We start from the raw sequence: 20,501 nt of genomic DNA, 5'->3' as shown, positions 1-20,501 counted from the left end.
GCAGGCCTCAGTTTTCCCGTCTGTGAAATGAGTTACACAAGATTGAATCAAAGGGTTTTTGCCCTGAGTGTGTTCTTTTGTTCCTTTGTGTACATTCCAGATCCTTGTGCTCCATACATGAACGGCTCTCGAGGACACCCATGTAACCACGTCCTGGGACGCACACTTGAGGAATCGTGTGTTTGTGCTGGGGGAGGGACACCCCAGAGCAATATCCTCCCCCATCCCCTCTCAATAGGAGGAAGCCAGTGGCTTCCTCCCTTTCCTGCCTCCTGCCTCCTGCGTGCTGGCAAGGCTGAGGACCACGCGGAGAAGAGGGGAGGGGAAACAGTCCCACAGTCCCCAGGTCTGTCCTTATCACAACCCTCCCCCACCTCAAGTGACCCCAGTCCAGGACCTTCCAGGCCACACCCATCCCCAGCCTTGCAGGGGCCAGACTAGGGGGGCCCAGAGGCCCAGAAGCAGGATAAGTCCTCCCCAGCCCTCTCCCCGGCCCGCCTCCCACCCAAGCTAACTCATTTCCTCTTCCTCCCCAATACCAACACACACTGACAGCACAGGCTGAGCAGCCGGACCCAGAGTGACTGACCGTGGGCCCCGCTTGTCCCGGCTGGCCTGGTCAGCCTCTGGATTATGGTCTGGCTGGGGCCCCCTTTGCTGCTCCCCATCGTCTTCCTGGCTTCTCATGTTGGTAAGTCTGCCCTGAACCTCCCCCCACCCAACCCCCAAAGCCCTGACTCCCCCCGAGAAAACCCTATCATCACTGCCATCGCTTTCCTCTGCACGCTGATCCGCTAGAAAGTGGGATCAGGGCCTGGGAAACCCAGGCAGGCACTAGGGATTGGGGGAGGGGAGCAGCCACTGACTGTGTTGGCTGTGCACATCAGTGGGGAGCAGCAGGGCCTCTGGGCCCGTGAAGCTTTCAGTGGGTACTCATATGGTCAGTGTGTGGGACTCACGCAATTATTCATTTATCAAGCATTTATCAAGCACCAACAATATTCCAGGAGCTGTGCTAAGTGACAGGCCATTAGTCGCTAGATCTGTACAACAGATTAAATGGTGCGGACCTCCTATGGCTGTTACTGGGTTTAAAGGAGGTAATTGACACAGAGCACTTGGTAAGAGCTTCTGAATAAGCGGTAGCCGATTCCTTCAGTGTGGTGCCCAAAGAGGATTAGAACGCAAAGGCCGCCTAGAGTGGTTCATGGTCTAGTGGGGGACACGGGACACCAGGTGAGCGCTGAACAGATAGACACAGAGGAGCACGGAGGAGTCAGCTTACTCTGCTTCAGGGTAGGAGATGAAAAGGGATTTGGAAATACTGCACTAAGAGGGGTGGTCTTCATTCCAGGCAGCCCGAACAATAGATGCAAGTCTCAGAGGCGGGGAAGTGCATAGGAGAGAGGGTTCCTGGAGGGGACGCAGCAGGAGGGGCAGTGTGAGCAGCAGAGGGCTCAAGAGCGAGCACTGCGTCCTGAGGGCAATAGGGAGCCATGGCAGGTTGTAGACCAGAGAGTCACAAGGTCTTAGAGGGATCACTTTGGAGGATGAGTTGAGGAAGGAGGAGTGTGGCTGTCAGGATGGTCCAGGGGAGTAAGGATGAAGGTTAACAAGGGTGGGCTTGGGAATGGGGATGAAGCCAAGAGGCTTTGAGGAAATAGAATTTTGTGACTGATTGGGGCAACCAGAGTAGTGCTCTGAGGTGTAGACTTTTAGAGTCAGACAACCAGGGTCTGCCAGTTACTCATCGTATGACCTCGTGCAAGTTATTTCTCTGAGCCTTAACTTGCCAGCTATAAAATTGGGGTGATAACACCCACCTCCCAGGAGAGTTGGGATGATAAAATGAGAGAACATAAGTAAAGTACCTGGCATATCACTGACCTCCAATAAACATTAATTACTATGACAGCAGGAGTATGAGATGACTCCAAAGCTTGTATCTCAGGCGGGTTTTGCCGTCTGCTGAGGCAGGGGGCCCAGAGAGGAGCAGGTTTGGGAAGAGCTGATGGAAAGCAGGCCCGAGCTGAGAGGCCATCCAGGGGTTATTGACTCAGAAGTGATAGTGAAAACCCAGGGAGGGGGTGAGCTTGCTAGAGGAAGCGTCGAGAATAATTATCATGACCCTCCTCTGTGGATGGAAAGACATCAACTTCTGGAGGGTGTGAGGACCCAAAGGAAAACAGGTGCTCGGCACAAGATAGACAGCTTCGTTTACTCATGAAGTACATTTACTCATGTACTTCATTACTCACATTGATAAGTGAAGTAGCACTTAAACCAACTAACCACTTGGCAGTGAACAGGCAGGGACAGAGTAGGAGGGGCTCGGGAAGGTTTGGGCCCCGGGGCTGAGGAGGCTGGCAGGGCTCAGCCAGGCCTGGACTCCAGCTCTCCTTGGTCCCTCCTGGTTCCTGCCTCACACTGTGTGCCCCAGCCTTTCATTCCACACCTTTACTCAGGCTGTGCCCTCTGCCTAGCATGCCCTTCCTACCACTGACCTCTCCCTGTCCTCATTCTGAACCCTCACCGTACCCTGCTCAGCTTTAAGACCCTCAAGCTGTATCTCCCGGGAGGCACCTGTTCACCCTCTGCCTCCCCCACATCCCTTCTCTGTGCTCTCCCCTCCCCTCTGCCCTCCCCTCTGCATCCCTTCTCTGCGCTCCCCACACAGTGCCCTGCATTTGACGGGTAGGTCCATGTCTGTCTCCTCATGGGGCCCACAGCCCTTTGGAAGGCAAAGACCAAGGCCCACCTGGTGTCTGTGTGTTTCAGCCCCAACTCTGCCCTAGGGTCTGCCCTCCCTGCTTCTGGCCTTTTGCTGGGCCCTGAGCTCTCTTCCTTTCTGCCCCATAACCACCTGGCTGCAGAACCCAGCCTCTCCCACCTTCAATCCCAGCACAACAAACAGATCCAGATTTCTGGAGTGATGGGGAGGGGTCCCTCCAAGACACTTCTGATCTCTCGGCGGGGTTGGGTGGGGAGGGGCGGGGGAGGGCAGGGAGAGCGTCTCCCCTTTGCAAAGCAGCTGTAGAGACAGGTCAGGAAAGGGGACTGCCGGGAATAGAGGAAATGGAGACGGGGCGCATAGATCATTTTTTCTTTCCGAAGGCTGGGCTGTAAAGGGAAGCCATCTGGCAGGAGAAGGGAGGGGATGGGGAAGCCAGAGAAGGGGCTTTGTTTTTGTTTTTGTTCTTTTAGGATGAAGAGACTTGAAGGAAAGGGGCCAGTGCACCGGGAAGGGGACTGGGACAGGAAGGGACGGGGGTGGACGTGCCTGATAAAGTTCAGTGCCTGGTGGGCGGGCGGGGAGAGGGGGGGGGAGGGGAGGGGAGGAGAGGGGAGAGGCTGGGAGGAGAGGGGCAAGAGGGGGAGGGCGGGGCAGGGGTGAGGGCGGGGCCCTGCCAGATACGGAGCCCGGTATCCCGGTCCAGGCGCTGCGGTGGACCTGACGCTGCTGGCCGACCTGCGCCTGACCGAGCCCCAGCGCTTCTTCCTGACCTGCGTGTCCGGGGAGGCGGGGGCGGGCAGGGGTTCGGACGCCTGGGGGTCCCCGCTGCTGCTGGAAAAGGACGACCGCATTGTGCGCACGCCCCGGCCCTGGCAGCCCCTGCACCTGACCCGCAATGGCTCGCGCCAGGTGACGCTGCGCGGCTTCTCGCAGCCCTCGGACCTGGTGGGCGTCTTCTCCTGCGTGGGCGGCGCGGGGGCGCGGCGCACGCGCGTCCTCTACGTGCACAACAGCCCAGGAGGTGAGTCCGGCCGCCGGCGGGGAGGAGGGGCAGGAGGAGCTGCCCTTGACCCCTGACCCCGCCCTCCATCCGCCTCGCAGCCCACCTGCTCCCGGACAAGGTCACACACACGGTGAATAAGGGCGACACGGCAGTACTTTCCGCGTGGGTGCGCAAGGAGAAGCAGACAGATGTGATCTGGAAGAGCAACGGTGAGAGGGGCATCTGAACTGGGTGGGCAGGTAAACCCATAGCTCTGACACCCCAACACCTCCATGGCCCTCAGTGTTCCCAGTTTTGGCCCCTGACACAGCACCTGTTACCCCAACTGGCCAACCTCCGGGGCGCCCCCTCTCTCCTGCACCAGGTCCATGGGAAGCACCTGCATCCAACTCATCTCTAGCTGTGAGATGTCCTCCTACTGCGCCCAGAGGACCAGCAGCCTCGTGGTCAGCTACCTCCTTCCCTGTCACCCCCAAATTAGCGCTATGTTAACCCCTCACGTTGGACTCTCCTCTGAGAGTTAGCAGGTGCTATCACATTAGCCCGTCTGGCAGGGAGCAGCAGTCCCCATGCTGAAGAAGCGAACGGGTAACAAAGTCCCAGAACAGGCAAGGGAGGTTTGGCCTCTTCCAGAGATTTGTCAAGACACGTGCAGGGGCCTGGGCAGGCCTGGGGATCTCAGCCCAGGCCTGCCCCCATCCTGGCCCTATCAGGCCCTCTGGCCACCCCATAGAAGGAAGCAGTTTTCCTGTGTGGCCCCACAGATTCCTGCCTCAGCTCTCACACCCACAGCCCTTTGGCTGACTCATGTGTGCCTGGCCTCCTGAGGGAGGAGGACCCTTTCCTTGGCCCAAGGGGTTTGCCTCCTGAGCTCCAGGTCCCCCGAATTGATGAGAGATGTGGAGAGTCAGGTAGACCTGCGTTCCCTAGAATCTCTGTTCCGTCCTGAGCAAAGAGGCAAGAAGGGGTGGGACAGGGACAAGGACCTTGATATTAGGGTCCACACGTCCTGGAGGGAGAGGCTTCTGGGAACCAGCTGCACAAAGAAGAGGGGAAGAACATTCCAGGAGGAGGATTGATAAGAGCAAAGGCAGGAAGCTGTGAGATACCACAGTGTTTCTAGAAGAGATAGAAGCAATTCAGGAATTCAGGAATGTTAGGAGTCAGGCAGGATGTGGAGCGGTATGGGCTACACGGCGGCCAGACTGGTGCAAATGATTTGCTAAGCAGTCGGATGTTGTCTTGAGGGCAGTGGAGAACCGTGGAAGAGCTTAAGCCGGGGAGCTACTGCGGAATCTATTGGAGAAAAATCTCACTGGCTGCTGAGTGAAGGACGGACAGGAAAGGGGGAGACTGGAGGCAGAGAGACTGCTTGGAAGGCTGTGGGAGGCTGGGAGCAGGGTGGTGGCAGTGCACGTGGAGAGGAGTGGGCAGCTTTAGGAGACGAGGGGGAGATTGAACCGGACTTGTCGATTTACTGAGTGGCTGGTGGAGCATGGAAAAGAGGATGCTTCCCAGCTTTCTGCCTTGGGTCCAGACACTGGCTGGTGCCTTCCCCCAGGTCTGCGCACTCTGCCTGGCGCAAGTTGATGTGACTCAGGCCGAGGTGGGCAGAGGGAGGGAACAGCAGCCCTTGTGTGATGGTGAGGCCCCTGACCCGTTTATGCCCCCAGGATCCTACTTCTACACCCTGGACTGGCATGAGGCCCAGGAAGGGCGGTTTTTGCTGCAGCTCCCAAACGTGCAGCCATCGTCAAGCGGCATCTACAGTGCCACGTACCTGGAAGCCAGCCCACTGGGCAGCGCCTTCTTTCGACTCATCGTGCGGGGTCAGGAGCAGAGGGCAGAGGTGGTGGGTGGTGTGGGAGGCTGGGAGCCCTGTGGTACTTCCTGTGGACCCCCTGCATCCCCTGGTCCCCCGGGGCTGCCCCAGTCCTCAGCAGCAGTGGTCCAGTGGGTGAGGGTCAGCTGCTGAAAGCACATTCCTGCAGGTTGTGAGGCAGGGCACTGGGGACAGGACTGTACCAAGGAATGCCCGGGCTGCCTGCATGGAGGTGTCTGCCACGACCAGGACGGCGAGTGTGTGTGCCCCCCTGGATTCACTGGGACCCGCTGTGAGCAAGGTAAGGAGGAGGGGGGCACTAGGACCTGGGCAGGAGAGGATGCCTGGCTGGGGGAAGACTCTCAAACCATGGGCATGGACCTTGGAGGGTGAACATGCCAAGTAGGTCTTGAACCCTGGGGCCCAGCAGAGGCCCCTGCACCCACATGCCCTCTTTCTAGCCTGCAGAGAGGGCCGTTTTGGGCAGAGCTGCCAGGAACAGTGCCCAGGCACATCAGGCTGCCGAGGCCTCACCTTCTGCCTCCCGGACCCCTATGGCTGTTCTTGTGGATCTGGCTGGAGAGGAAGCCAGTGCCAGGAAGGTACGGACTAACCCACCCTCCATGCTCCCTGACCCAGGCAGTCGGCTACAGGCCCGGCCCCAGCCCTTCACTCTGGCCCCGACTTGCACACCAAGACCTCCACGGTCCCCGCTCACTTGGCCAGTGCCCTCTCTACCCAGCCAGTCATTACCCAGGCCCCAGCCGGCCCTCGTTGCCCCCTGACCTGTGCCCCTCTAACCACGCCCCCTCTGTTCCCAGCCTGTGCCCCAGGTCATTTTGGGGCTGATTGCCACCTCCAGTGCCAGTGTCAGAACGGCGGCACTTGTGACCGCTTCAGCGGCTGCGTCTGCCCCTCCGGGTGGCATGGGGTGCACTGTGAGAAGTCAGGTACGAGCTCGGGGGGCTCTGAGGTCCCTCGGAACGGGTCAGCCTTCACCAGACGCATCTCCCTGGCTCAAAGCCCTGCCCTCAGGGAGCTCATGGTCTGGAAGTTCTCACCGCCAGCCCACATCATCCATACAGGGATGGGCAGCACCCCAGAGTGGGTGGGAGCCCAGAGGAGGCCCCGACCAGCCTGAGAGAGTCAGGGAGGGCCTCTGGGAAGAGGTGCGATCTGAGATGGGATATGAAGGACAAGAGAAAGATGGCTGGAGAGAGAGCAGGGCAACGGCCGGGGGATTGAGGACTCAGGCTCAGGTACCAGGACAGTGGCGTGAGGGGAGGCTCCGGGAGTGATCAGAGGAGGTCAAATCTTGGGGCCTTTGAATGACAGGCTATAGGATTTGCACTTAATATGAGAGGCCAGCAGGGAATTGTTGAAGAGGCACGGGGCTCTCGGGTTTGTGTTTGAGAGAGGACACTGGCTGCTGGGTGGGGAGTGGAAGCAGGAGAGCCTGGAAGACCTGTCGCAGGGCCCAGAAATGATGGAGGCCTGAACCAGCGTTCCTGCTGGGAGGCTGGCAAGGGGTCTGGTCTCCGTGTGGGAAGGTATGAGGAGGCAGAGGGTGAAGGAGGTAGACTCAGGGGCAGTCAGAGGTGGGCGTGAGGGCCCTGGAGGAGTTGCACAGGACTTTGCTGGCTTTCGGGCCCGGGTGACTGAGCTGCTGGCGGTACCTCCGCTAAGATGCAGGACTCCGGGGGAGGGGCACTATGGCAGTCACGTATCTGCCCTCGCAGGGCCTCCAGGATGCGTGTCCCCTCTCTCCCCAGACCGGATCCCCCAGATCCTGGACATGGTTTCAGAACTGGAGTTCAACTTAGAGACGACACCCCGGATCAACTGTGCCGCCGCGGGGAACCCCTTCCCAGTCCGGGGCAGCGTGGAGCTCCGCAAGCCAGACGGCACGGTCCTCCTGGTCAGCCCCGTGACCCCAGCCCAGGGCCCCTGCCCCTCCAGACCCCTGACCCCTCGGGGCTTTCTGCGGGCTCTGCCCACCGGCCTGACCACAGCTCAAGTGGGGTCAGGCTGATTGCTGAAGCACCACCACCCAGGCTCTGTCCCCTCATCAGCCTGGACGAGCACGTTTGTATCCGCCACATGGCACACGTTCTCTGTGGTCTGTCCCTTCCCCATCTCTCTCAGTCCACCAAGGCCATTGTGGAGCCAGATAGGACCACAGCCGAGTTCGAGGTGCCCCGCTTGGCTCTTGGGGACAGTGGGCTCTGGGAGTGCCGCGTGTCCACGTCTGGTGGCCAAGACAGCCGACGCTTCAGGGTCAACGTCAAAGGTCAGTGATGTCCTAGCTGATGCTGCTCAGACTGGGCATCGTAGCAGGAAGGGCAAGGGCATCTAAGGTCACAGCCCAGCACCAGACAGAGAAGAGGGCTTGTCGTCAACCTGAGGCCTGGGCAGGGCATTGTCCAGACTGGAGCACAGCTCAGTCCCATCTGGAAAGGGCACCCCATGCCCCAGAAATGGGACACCCTGCAGCCTTGCCCAGGGTGATGCTTCCCCTCTCTACCTCCCCCAAACCCCGCCCCACAGACACAGTGCCTTTCACTCCACCTCTGGGATGCTGCATCCCCCCACCCGCCAACCCCGAGTCACACCACAGGGCGCTCATTGCTAGGACAGGGGGGTGCCTGGGGCTATGGAGCTCAGAGGGTGACCTGCTTCATTTCCAAAGGTGCTTCCTGGTGAGTAAGGAGGTAGCTGCCATTGCCCAGGATCGCTCAGAGCAGAGCACGCACAGGCCGGTACAGGTGTCCCTCACCTTCTCCAGCAGCATAAGCCTCAGACGTTCACAGCCCCTGCGGCGCCTTGGCTTCTCTTTCCCTGTGCTCCTGACGCCGCCCTCCCCGACATAAGCCCAAATCTCTTGCTCATCTTCCTCTTTCTCACGGTCACGCTCTGCCTCCCATTCTCTCTCCACTCTACTCTGTCACCCACCCCAGTGCCCCACCTCCAGCCTTTCTCTTCTCGCTCTCCCCAGGCTTTGGGCCCAGACAGCTTGGCCTTGAATCTTCACTACAAACTCTAGCTCCATCACCTAAGCAAGTTACTTATCTCCTCACAGCTTGTTCCTCTCCCTGTGAAATGAGGATATCAGCGCTCCCTTGATAGGGTTGCTGTAAAGATTAAATTAGATGATGCTTTTAAGCATTTAGCACAGTGCCCGACACAGGGTATGTGCTCAACGTATGTTGGTATTTATTCTTATTATTAGTTAAAATGTCAACTATTCCTAAGATTTCAAATGTTCCCTAGCAACTCCCAGATATGATCTGCAGCCTGGACCCCTCTCCTGGGCCCCAGACCCAACTGGTGGGACCTCTGTGTAGTGGAGGTCTGATTCTGAAGTCAGCATGGAAGTTACCTGGTGCATGACTCAAGGGCCCACTTTCTATCCAGCCACTGCCACATCTAACCTCACATGTGAGCCACAGGCCCAGGGGCTCCATAGGATCCAAACTGGACCTTTCTCTCCCTCCAGACCAGCGCTTCCTCCTGACATACTTCTTCCTGCCTGACCCCACTGTTCCCTCCCACCCCCTCAGCCACACCCCTGCACCTTCCTTGACCCTCCCCCATCCATCGATCCATCCATCCATCCATTCTTAGAAAATCCGTCTGGAAAATGTTTGAAAGAGGCAAGGGAACCAGTTAAGGCCTTAATGCAATAATCCGGAGAGAAAAGCTAAGGCAGAAAGGGCAGTGACCGTGGGGTAAGGAAACTGAGCAGGAGCACAAAAGCTCTTTGGAGTAGGATGGGCTGATTTTAGGTGGCCTGGTCGGATAGACCCTGTTCAAACCCTGACTCCATGTCTTTAAGCAAGTTGTTCCATGTCTCTGAGCCTCAGTTTCTTCATTCATAACATAGGGGTGATGAACCCTGCCTGAAGGCCCTTGTCAGGATTAGAGACCATGCGCATGAAGCATCCGGGTAGAGCAGGTGCTTCATCACCTGCTACCCCTTTTTTTTTTTAATTAAGAGAATGATGGATGATGGGGGTAGGGGCAGAGAGTAGGGTGACACTGCCTTGGGTTTCAGCCCCTCCGTCTGCACCCACCTTGCATGGGCAGAGTGCCCTCCCCCAAACCCCTGTCCAGCCATGCCACTCCCTCACTTCACATCTTTTGGGACATCCTCATGTCCTTATTGCCGAGTTCCTGCACCCTGAGCTGTCCTCCCTGGGCCCTGGACACTCTGGTCATCTGTTGAACTTGGTCTCTCCCCAGCCCAGGGGGTCCCCCGATCTAAACCGAAAGCCAGAGTTGTCTTTGATGCCCAGAAGACAGAGTCTGCTCCTATTTCCAACGACTGGGGGTGCTGTCTGGGCCATGCCTTACCCCAAGTCTCCTGGCAGTGCCCCCGGTGCCCCTGACTGCCCCTCGGCTCCTGGCCAAGCAGAGCCGTCAGCTCGTGGTCTCCCCGCTGGTCTCCTTCTCCGGGGACGGGCCCATCGCCTCTGTACGGCTGCACTACCGGCCCCAGGACAGCACCATGGCCTGGTCCACCATCGTGGGTGAGCGGGGAGAGAGCAGGGGGTGGAGGTGGGGGTGTCTGGGGAAGGATGGGATGTCAGGCAGTGATGAGGGGAAAGGGGGGATGGAAGGAGGGAGAAGTGTGTGGAGAAGAGAGGGACTGAAGGGAGAGTGGTGGCTTCTGGAAGGGGTTGGGACTGAATAGTGTGTGCTGCACACCCCGCCCCCAGTGGACCCCAGTGAGAACGTGACGTTAATGAACCTGAGGCCGAAGACAGGATACAGTGTCCGCGTGCAGCTGAGCCGGCCAGGGGAAGGGGGGGAGGGGGCCTGGGGGCCTCCCACCCTCATGACCACAGACTGTCCTGGTGAGAGGCCAAGAGTTATCCCTTTCCGCCCCCAGGGGTTATTGTCCTATGCACTCAGGGTTGTCATGGCTTGTCCGCCCTGGGGGTCCCTGCCTTTCCCACTGGAGGTTGTCCCCTGGGGATCACTATCCCGTCCGGCCCCAGGGACCCACCGGACAGTTCTGACCCCCGACCTCTGGCCCCAGAGCCATTGTTGCAGCCGTGGCTGGAGGGCTGGCATGTGGAGGGCCCCGACCGGTTGCGAGTGAGCTGGTCCTTACCCTCGGTGCCGGGGCCACTGGTGGGCGATGGTTTCCTGCTGCGCCTGTGGGACGGGGCCCGGGGACAGGAGCGGCGGGAGAACGTCTCGTCCCCCCAGGCCCGCACCGCCCTCCTGACCGGACTCACACCTGGCACCCACTACCAGCTGGACGTGCGGCTCTACCGCTGTACCCTCCTGGGCCCAGCCTCACCCGCTGCTCGTGTGCTTCTGCCCCCCAGCGGTACGCTGGGGAGGGGGTGATGGGCTCAAGACGAGGGAGGACATGGGACGCAGGGAACACAGGAGACCCAAAAGGACATGGGAGGTTATAGGAGCCTGGATGGACATGCAGAGAGCATTGCACGTGAAAACATGGGCATAGGGAGGACCCGGGATGTGAGGCAGACACAAGCATGGGGAGGACATGACACAGGGAAGGATACAGGATACCAGGAGGACATGGGACTTGGTGGGACCACAGGGTGTGGAGGGACATGGGGAGGACCTATGACACTGGGAGGGTCTGGGCCACCAGGAAGAGAATGTATGTAAGGAGAACATACATGTAAGGAGAACCAGGGGCAGCAGAAGCTCAGGGGTAAAGGAAGCCGCAGGGAGAGGGATTCAGCCCAGGAAGGAAGGAGGAGGTCGGCAGGGTGCCTCCCGTTCCGGGTTCGCGGAGCCGGGGACACAGCTAGCGTGGATCTGTCTGACCCCACAGCCACACAGCCCGGTCCCATCTGAGCCCTGCCTTCTCACCCCGTGTCCACAGGGCCCCCAGCCCCCCGACACCTCCACGCCCAGGCCCTTTCAGACTCCGAGATCCAGCTGGTGTGGCAGCGCCCAGAGGCTCCAGCTGGGCCTATATCCAAGTACATTGTGGAGGTGCAGGTGGCTGAGGGCTCAGGAGACCCGCTGTGGATGGACGTGGACAGGCCCGAGGAGACGAGCACTGTCGTCCGCGGCCTCAACGCCAGCACGCGCTACCTCTTCCGTGTGCGGGCCAGCGTCCAGGGCCCCGGTGACTGGAGCGACATGGTAGAAGAGTCCACCCTAAGCAACGGTGAGAGGGTGGGGCCCAAGAGGACTCCTGGGCCACAGGGTCAGTCTCAATGCTCTCTCCTTCCAAGCGATCCCCTGCCTTGGAGCTAGGGCATCCTAGGCCCCCTCCCAACAAATGACACAAGCCCTGGCACCGGGGACCCTGACCCTTCCCTTACTATGACCCATTGTCCTAGTGCTGGAAAAATCATGTCATTCCAGACCCATTGGTCCTAGGCCTGATACACCTGCTCCCTCCCTGGAACTGGGATCTCTGACCTCTCCCTCTGTGTGACCCCATGGTGGCCTCTGGGTTCCCTGACCCAGGCGTCCCTATGATCTGCCCCTCTTATTGGATCCAGGGCTGCAGAGCGAGGGCCCGGTCCAAGAGGTCCAGGCAGCTGAAGAGGGTCTGGATCAACAGCTGGTCCTGGCTGTGGTGGGCTCTGTGTCTGCCACCTGCCTCACCATCCTGGCTGCTCTCTTAACCCTGGCGTGCATCCGCAGAAGCTGCCTGCATCGCAGACGCACCTTCACCTACCAGTCGGGATCGGTCAGTCACCTGTACCCTTCTCAGGGCACATGTGTGCAGACCTTGTGTATATATGTTCCTACCTATACACACGAGTATTTGTACACTGCGAGTGTGTGTGTGTGTGTGTGCGCGCACACATGGTGTTTGTGCCATAGGTATAAGACTACACTCAACAACGTGCAAGGGTACGATACTTATCAATAATTTTCTCTATTTCTCTAGAAGTGAACTCAACTCACAGCCCATTTATATTCGTGGTGACATGTTTAATATCCCCAGTTCAGAATCACTCGGTTATGTCCCTGTTGCACCACGGTCAATTAAGGATTCTCCCCCTTCTCACGAGGGGTGATGGAAGCCTGGGAAGCCTGGTGATAATGTAGGCAACGCCTGGGCTCCGTGCCGGCCTCTGTCTGGGCAGGCCGTCCCGCATTTGGGAACCACCCTGCACCTGCACGCATCTGTGACTCATGTCCTCAGCCCTTCCGTAGCCTCCTTCCTGCCGGCAGGGCACTCATCCCAACCTCCATCCTTGCAAATCCCAGGGCCTCCTTGGGGAGACGTAAGAACTCCAAGGGGCTTCCCTGTGCCCTGCAGAAGGCAGCGTATTCTGTGGCCCTCAGACCCATTGCTGCAGGCCCTCCTACAGCTGTTGAGCTGGGCCTGCAGCCTCACCTGTCACTCCTGGAGACAGGAAGCACAGGCCTCCTCTCTTGGCTTCCCTGTAAACCTGGCTGAGTTTTCTGTCCTGTCTATGCCCCTCCAGCCAGCAGGCCCACACAGAGGGGCTGGGGGTGGGGGTGGGGTGCTGGCTTCTCTTCAGGGACCAGGCATCACCTCATCTTGTCACCTCCTCCCACCTCTCTGTCCTCTGGGATCTTCCCCACTGTTGTCACTTATGATCTGAACTCTGACCTTGGTCCTCTGTGCCTGGGCTCTTGATATTTACAGCCAAGCTTTGGCATTTCAAAAAACAAAAACAAAAAACTTCTCTCTCAAGGGCTGATCCTTGTGATACAAAGCCTAGTGTCCGAGGCTATTGTCTCTGCCATGCCTTTAGAAAACTCCCTTCAGAGATTCAATCGGCCTCTTTGTTCCAGGCTGCATTGGCCTCCTTCTGAGGTCAGTGTGTGCAGAAAGCGGCCCTGGCTGTGGCAGGAGAGGGTCACGGGTACAAATGTGGAGGGAAGGAGTAGGAAAGCAGCCTTAACTGGGTATAGCACCCTGACATATATCAAGATGTACCCCTGCTACATGCACCTGCGTGCGCGTATGCGTGCGTGTATACATGAGCGCGTGTGCCGGGCGTGAGTGCACGTGTGCGTCCCTGTGAGTACCCCCATCTGTATGTGCCTATGTCCCTGATACGTGTGTCCCTCTGCTTGTGCTCCTGCTTGAGCACATGTCCACGTGTAGTTCTCATGGATGCCCTGCATACGGGCCACCACTAGAACATGCGTGTGCATGCTGGTGTGTGCCTTCAGCTGTCCATGTTTTGTGTGAATCCATGTGACCTGTGTCCTCAGCCCTCGCCCCTCACGCTGGGCTGCAGCTCACGTAGGGACCGCACCCACCACCAGGTCTGTCTTAACCCTTCTTTTGGCTCTCATATTGGCAGCGCCCGTGGTCCTGTTTAGCGGTTTCCTCTTCCTATCAGCCCTGCGCAGGTGGCCCAGCTCCTACTTGGTTGTGGGGAGTGGATGTTCCTCTTTTTTATGCTCTTTCTATCCTCAGGTCCTGGGGTGATTTGAGAGCTATGGGTGGCCACCAAGTGGGTGGACAGGGGTAATCTCTGCTTCGACTGCTGTGGAGAAGAAAACCCATCCACTGGCTCCCAGCAGCTCAGGGCTTAGCATGGAGTAGGTGCACAGTAAATGTACCCTAGCCCACTGCCCAGGCCTGGAATCCCCTCCAGAGCGTCCTAGGTGACAAAAAAAAAAACAAAAAAACACGGGTTGTGGGATCAGCACAACAAGGGGAAGCTCATTACTCCCCGTCACAGTTCATTCCAATTCCTTTCAGTTTTAAATGTTAGGAGTATCATCCTTCCATCGACTCACGCCGTGGCTTCTAGCAATTTTACCCACTCCTTGTTCCTCCAGAGCCCCACACACCTGATCCCCAGGTGGCGGCCTCTGCATTTCTCTCCTTGGACATCTGTCCACTCAACAGCCCACCTGTGGCTCCATCTCATATGATTCTGTCTCGGTATGTGTCCTGTGTCTGACTGTGCTTGGCTGGCCACCAGGGTGCCCTCTGTCTGAGTCTCTGTCCATTTGTCTAACCACTCTTTGTCTGCCTATCTGTGCATCTTGCTGCCCCTGTCTCTTGTGTGGACTGTCTGCCCACTTGTCCCATCCTATGAAGGGTGAGGAGACCATCCTGCAGTTCAGCTCGGGCACCTTGACACTGACCCGGAGGCCAAAACCACAACCCGAGCCCCTGAATTACCCAGTGCTGGAATGGGAGGACATCACCTTTGAGGATCTCATTGGGGAAGGGAACTTCGGCCAGGTCATCCGGGCCATGATCAAGAAGGACGGACTCAAGATGAATGCAGCCATCAAGATGCTGAAAGGTCCGCTGCGAGTGACTCCCGCCCAAGCCCTGACCCTCTCCTTTGTCCCACAATCCCAGGCCCCACCTGGCTTCCACCAGCAACTGACACCAGCCCTCATCAGCCCATACCCTTTCTCCAGGGTTATTTTCGGCAAAAGTGATATTGGATTTTTTACACAGAGTATGCCTCTGAAAATGACCATCGTGACTTCGCGGGAGAACTGGAAGTTCTGTGCAAATTGGGACATCACCCCAACATCATCAACCTCTTGGGGGCCTGTGAGAACCGAGGTGAGCCCCCAACTCATCATCTACCCCTTCTTCCAAACCCCCATTATCTGCCGTCACCTTCGTATCTGTAGCTTGTGGGAAGCTTCGAGACACAGAAACATCACTATTGGTTCTCCTTTGTGCACCAGGTTCCCTGTCTAGTACCATGGGGTGCCTGCTACCACCCCAGGTTGCCTGAGTATAAACCACCACCCTGTATTCCTCACCTCCCAGGTTACTTGTATATCGCCATTGAATACGCCCCCTATGGGAACCTGCTCGATTTCCTGAGGAAGAGCCGGGTCCTGGAAACTGACCCAGCTTTTGCCCGAGAACACGGAACGGCCTCCACCCTCAGCTCCCGGCAGCTGCTGCGTTTTGCCAGTGATGCTGCCAATGGCATGCAGTACCTGAGTGAGAAGCAGGTGTGTGTGAGTGTGTGTTGGGGGAGGGGAGGGGAGACCATGGAGCGGACTTCAGGAGATTAAATCAGCAGGCTCTAATTGATGTGGGATTGAGGAATAAAGAGGGACGTGACCCCATCCTGTCCTGGATGAGCGGGTGAGAACACAGGGCGAGAAGCAGGTCTGAAAAAGGTGTTGCATTTGAAGCATCCGAGGGACATCCTGGTGGAGGTGTTGGCTTAGCGGTTGTAGAAGCCAGCCTAAAACTCAGGAGGGAGGCCTGGGCCAGGGACGACAGTCTGGGAGCTGTCACTTCACAGTTGGTGACACTGGTGGCCAGGGAGTGGGCGAGACTCACCAGGAGAGGCTGGAGGGTAGAACAGACAGGGGAGGCCCGAGCCCAAGTTCGAGGACACCCCGCTTCAATAAAAGGAGAGAGGGGACAGTTGAGACTGAGGGGAGGCATTTTGAAGTTATTAAAGTTTTGAGTATCTTTGAAAGCAGAGGGGAAGGGGCCAAGATAGAGGGAGGGGTGATGGAGAGAGGTCTCTGAGGAAGGTGGAGGGCCCAGTGGGGAGGATCTGGAACTCAAGGGAGAGGTCACTTTGGGCAAGAGAAGGGCCTTTCCACGCTCATCAGTGGGGTGGGGGTCGGGGAGAGGTCAGGAAAGACGGGGTCAGGGAGCATGCAAAGAGGAGAAGGTGCAGTGTGGTCACTGGGGAAAAGCCCACCTTCGTCCCAGGAGAGGGATACAGCCTGAACTTGGCCGTGGCCCAGGTCACTAGAAGGAAGGGATGACAGTCAGCACTGTGGTTCTTCTCAGGCAGGAGTTTCTGATCCAGAATGAGGCCTGGGTTCGGGGGCAGAAGAGTAAGGGGCTACTAAAGGCATGGAGGGGCCCACGAAGGCAGCCACGGGGCCAGACGCCTCGCTGGCCCCGGAGTCTGGGGCTCACTCATCCCCCATCTTTCCTGACTTCTGACCGTGCCTGCAGTTCATCCACAGGGACCTGGCTGCCCGAAATGTGCTAGTCGGAGAGAACCTGGCCTCCAAGATTGCGGACTTCGGGCTTTCTCGGGGGGAGGAGGTTTATGTGAAGAAGACGATGGTAAGTCTCACTGGGTCCCCCTCTCAGGGCCAGGCCTGGCCCTGCCTCCCAGAACCTGCTAAACAGCCCCTTTCTCGTCACCTGACCCCTCAAACCCACTCTCTCCCAGGGGCGTCTCCCCGTGCGCTGGATGGCCATTGAGTCTCTGAACTACAGTGTCTATACTACCAAGAGCGATGTGTGAGTGGGGGGGGAGGGGCGGGAGGGTTTGGTCACCTGAGGATGCTTGTAGGTGTAACCTGGACGCACCTCAGAGATGTCTCAGGTAGTCCAAGGGATGACTTGGCCATCCCTACGGTGTGTTCCAGGTGTGACACAGGTGTGACAGATGTGTCTCAGGTATACCTTGGCCATGCCCGGCATCTTAGTGGGAAGGCGTGGGGCTAGCTGGAAGGAAGTTTCAACTTGGAAGGTGTGTCAGGAGTAGGATTGGAGTAGGGGTGGTTTAGGGCTATATTTGACTAAGAGACTGGAGGATGCCTTGGAGAGGCTTGGGGATGCTGGTGGATAACACCTGGGTGAATGGAGAGACCACTCAAAGAATGTTCTCGCCTTCATCTCTGAAGGGGAGGTCATCCCCACCCGAGGACCTAACTAGAGCATGACCCCCAAGATGCCCTCTCTGTGCTCGCTCCTCCAAACAGCCACCCTGGCACACCCCTGCCCTTCTCTCCAGGGAGCCTGGCCTGCCCAGCGCTCCAGCCCTGGCTCTGCCCCTTGCCCCAAGCCCTTTGGCCTGGCCTGCCCGGCTCACTATCCACCACCCCTCTGATCACTACTCACCTGCTTCCCACTTCTGCCCCAAGACCCCTGAGATTCCCTCCCCCACTAGAAGTTCCACCCTGGCCTCAGCCACCTCTAACCTGCACAGCTGTTGTTACGATATAAGAGGCAGTTAAGAGCAAGGGCTTTGGAGCGAGACTGCCAGGGTTTGAATCCCAGCTCTGCCACTTACTAGCTGTGTGGCCTTGGGTGAGCTAGCTAAGCTCTCAGTGCCTCTGTGCCTCCATCTGTAAAATGGGGATAATAATTGTACCTATACCATAAGGTTGGTGTGAGGGTTAAATGAATTAACATACACATTAAATGATCAGTGCCTCGCCTACGGTAAGTGCACAGTAAAAATGTTAGCTATGATTACGTTAAGCCTGGGAGGGTGTGAAGGAGTTTCAGTTGCAGAGACAACAGCTGGCCAAGGCCAGACCCTTGCAAAGTAGATACACACAGGGCCTGGGAGGGGCTGCACACCAGGGGTAGGTTGACACTAAGCTGCTGGGCCCCGGGGCCTAGAAGGTAACTAAGTACATCCTCCTCGTTTCAGTTGGTCCTTTGGGGTCCTCCTCTGGGAGATCGTGAGCCTTGGTGAGTTCCTGACCCCTGTTCCCGAGAGGGTCCCCACCTTCTCCCTACCCCCCCCCACCCTCCCTCCTGGGCCCTGGGCTGAGAGAGCATTGCCCCTCCCGCAGGGGGCACCCCGTACTGCGGCATGACATGTGCCGAGCTCTATGAGAAGCTGCCGCAGGGCTACCGCATGGAGCAGCCTCGCAACTGTGATGATGAAGTGTGAGTCCCCTCAGCCTTGAGCCCCGGGAACCCCGTCACCCCAGCAGGCCCTGACCCTCACCTCGGCGATCCCCCACCTGCAGGTACGAGCTGATGCGGCAGTGCTGGCGGGACCGTCCGTACGAGCGACCCCCCTTTGCCCAGATCGCGCTGCAGCTGGGCCGCATGCTGGAAGCCAGGAAGGTGAGGAGACTGGGGGGGACGGGGGCTGGTCTCGCCGAGCTCGCAGGGGTGCCCTCTCATAGGAGCCAGAGAGCAGCAGCCTCTGTGTCCCTGTCCCCACCACTAGCTGCACCACAGCTAGGCCGGGCCCTGGGATGCAGCCCCGCTTTCCAGCTCTCACTGGGTTGGGCACTAGGCCCTTCTAAACTCTTCCAAGGCCACTGATCAGCCTCAGCAGCAAGTCGTTGTCCCAGGTCCCAGACTCCCTGCCTGTCCTCTGCTGGGGCCATCAGCCCGCTCTCATCTGGGACACCTCACCTGGCACAGAGCCAGAGTGGAATCGTGAATGGTCAGCTCACCAAATGGATGAAGGATGAATGAATGACCCAGTAACTGAATGAATGAATGAATAGAATTAGTGGATGGATGATACAATAATCATTCAAATAAACATGTAATTAAATAACTGAATCTAGTAACCATATAAATAAATGAATTATCACATAAATATAAGTGAAGAAATGCATCAAAATGAGTAATGTGAAGAGTTCGTCATATGAATTAATTAATGACTAAGTAGTTAAAGGAATTATAAAACTATCTTAAGAGTGAAGGAATAATCAAATAACCAGAAAAATGGGTAAATCATCAAAAATAGCCTTATAAACAGATGAATAAGTAAATGAATGGATGAATGCATTAGCAATCAATTCATCGGATAAGGGCATGAAAAAACTCCTATCGAACAATTGTGTCAAGGGTCTCTCACGTGAGCCCCCAGCTGTGGTCTGATGACCTTGCTGCTCTGGGCTGGTGAGGACCACCCTTGGCCATGGGGTCATCTTGAGTCTCCGAAACAAATCCGTGTCACTTCAGATACCCCAACCACATGGAAGTCAAGGACCTCCAGGGCAGGCACGCCCCCATCCCTGGCCCCCACTAAAGCTTGCTCTGCTCCCCAGGCCTACGTGAACATGTCACTGTTTGAGAACTTCACGTACGCGGGCATCGACGCTACAGCTGAGGAGGCCTGAGCTGCCATCTGGCCAGAATGTGGCTCTGCTGGCCAGAGCAACCTCAGCTCTTCAACCTGTGACTTCTGATCCTTGTCGCCTGAGCTGCCTCAAGGAATTGTTTTTTAACTTAAGGAAGAAAAAAGGGGATCCAGGGATGGGGTGGGCTTAGCGGGGGGGCGGTCCTCATCCTTTGCAGTTGCTCCCAGTGCCTCCTGAATTACTGACGGCTACCCTCACGTCCTTCGTTCTAGTTCAGCTGCTCCACGTTTGTGCTCTTCTTTTCCCTGCCCTCAAACCCCTGCTTCAGCCCCTCCACTCAGGCCAGCACTCACACCACTAACATGCCCTGTTCAGCTGCACCCCACTCCCAGCCTTGTAATCAGGAAAAATAAATGCTGTGAGAAGCTCCATCCGATGTCTACCATTTACTGCTGGTCAATCCCAGGGAAAAGTTAAGCCAAAGAGGGAGAAACTGGACTTTCCAGGAAAAGAAATGCTATCCCTGGTTACACTGTCATTATTCCAAGCCCTCTACGGGGGTTGCCTCTCCATGATGGGAGATATTCTTGAAGACCCATTTTATACATACACTGCCCCCACATCTCCGTCATAATGAGAAGTCCAGTTCTCCCCTGGTCTCTTCCCAGCTTTCCAGCCTCTATCACCAATGTGTCTCCCTAGGTAGCTGCCAGCCTAGGATTCTTTGCTCTGTCCTAACAGTCCCCTCCCAGGATCGGCTCTAGGCCAGCCTCAGCTCAGACTGACACCTCAGCACCGGACAGGTTCTGGCCTGTCTTGAGCTCCCATTTTCCTTATGTCTCTAGGCGGCCTTCCCTGGCTTGGCACTGCCCGGCTTGTGGGCCCCAAAGGAAGAAAGCAGAGGTCACTTCCAACTTCAGCCAGCCACGGTAGGATTCCTTTGCCTTCCTCAGAGTCTCTAAGTGTGTGGGGAGGTGATCCCTGTACTGAAAGCTAGTCCCAAATCACTACCCCATGCTGTGTGGCCTTCAGGTTTGCCCATCCTTTTGATTTGTCACTGCTGGCCTCAGATTTCTCTCCCACTGGTCCTTAAGAAACAAGACTTGTCTTGCTTCTCACATTTTTTCAGCGAATCAGATAAAATCGAAGAAGACATAAAGATAGGATGGTATTGTGGTTAAGAGCACAGATACTGGAATCACACAGAC

General features: G+C 57.3%; 1 protein-coding gene across 2 annotated transcripts; it reads left to right on the top strand.

Annotated features, from left to right (window-relative positions):
• The first annotated feature begins 402 nt into the window (after positions 1–402).
• Positions 403–19,747, top strand: TIE1 (tyrosine kinase with immunoglobulin like and EGF like domains 1). Of its 2 annotated transcripts, XM_029228838.1 has the most exons (23): positions 413–691; positions 3,438–3,755; positions 3,836–3,946; positions 5,411–5,566; positions 5,729–5,860; positions 6,021–6,161; positions 6,381–6,509; positions 7,332–7,477; positions 7,705–7,849; positions 9,930–10,088; positions 10,278–10,415; positions 10,601–10,897; positions 11,429–11,719; positions 12,060–12,250; positions 14,600–14,810; positions 14,972–15,082; positions 15,296–15,486; positions 16,460–16,573; positions 16,683–16,753; positions 17,895–17,935; positions 18,040–18,136; positions 18,220–18,319; positions 19,261–19,747. In XM_029228838.1, exons 1-23 carry the CDS (start codon positions 634–636, stop codon positions 19,330–19,332), a joined length of 3,420 nt encoding a protein of 1,139 aa, XP_029084671.1. In that variant the 5' UTR covers positions 413–633; the 3' UTR covers positions 19,333–19,747. The 2 variants fall into 2 exon arrangements, 1 of the variants encoding a protein (XP_029084671.1); XR_003794468.1 differs by lacking the exon at positions 19,261–19,747 and having other exon boundaries at positions 403–691; positions 16,471–16,573.
• Positions 19,748–20,501: the final 754 nt, after the last annotated feature.

The sequence above is a fragment of the Monodon monoceros genome, unplaced genomic scaffold (assembly GCF_005190385.1).
Source record: "Monodon monoceros isolate NGI ecotype Baffin Bay Population unplaced genomic scaffold, NGI_Narwhal_1 Super_Scaffold_18, whole genome shotgun sequence".
Taxonomy (NCBI): domain Eukaryota; kingdom Metazoa; phylum Chordata; class Mammalia; order Artiodactyla; family Monodontidae; genus Monodon; species Monodon monoceros.
The sequence above is the reverse complement of the archived record's forward strand: the minus strand, read 5'-3'. Positions and strand labels throughout refer to the sequence as shown.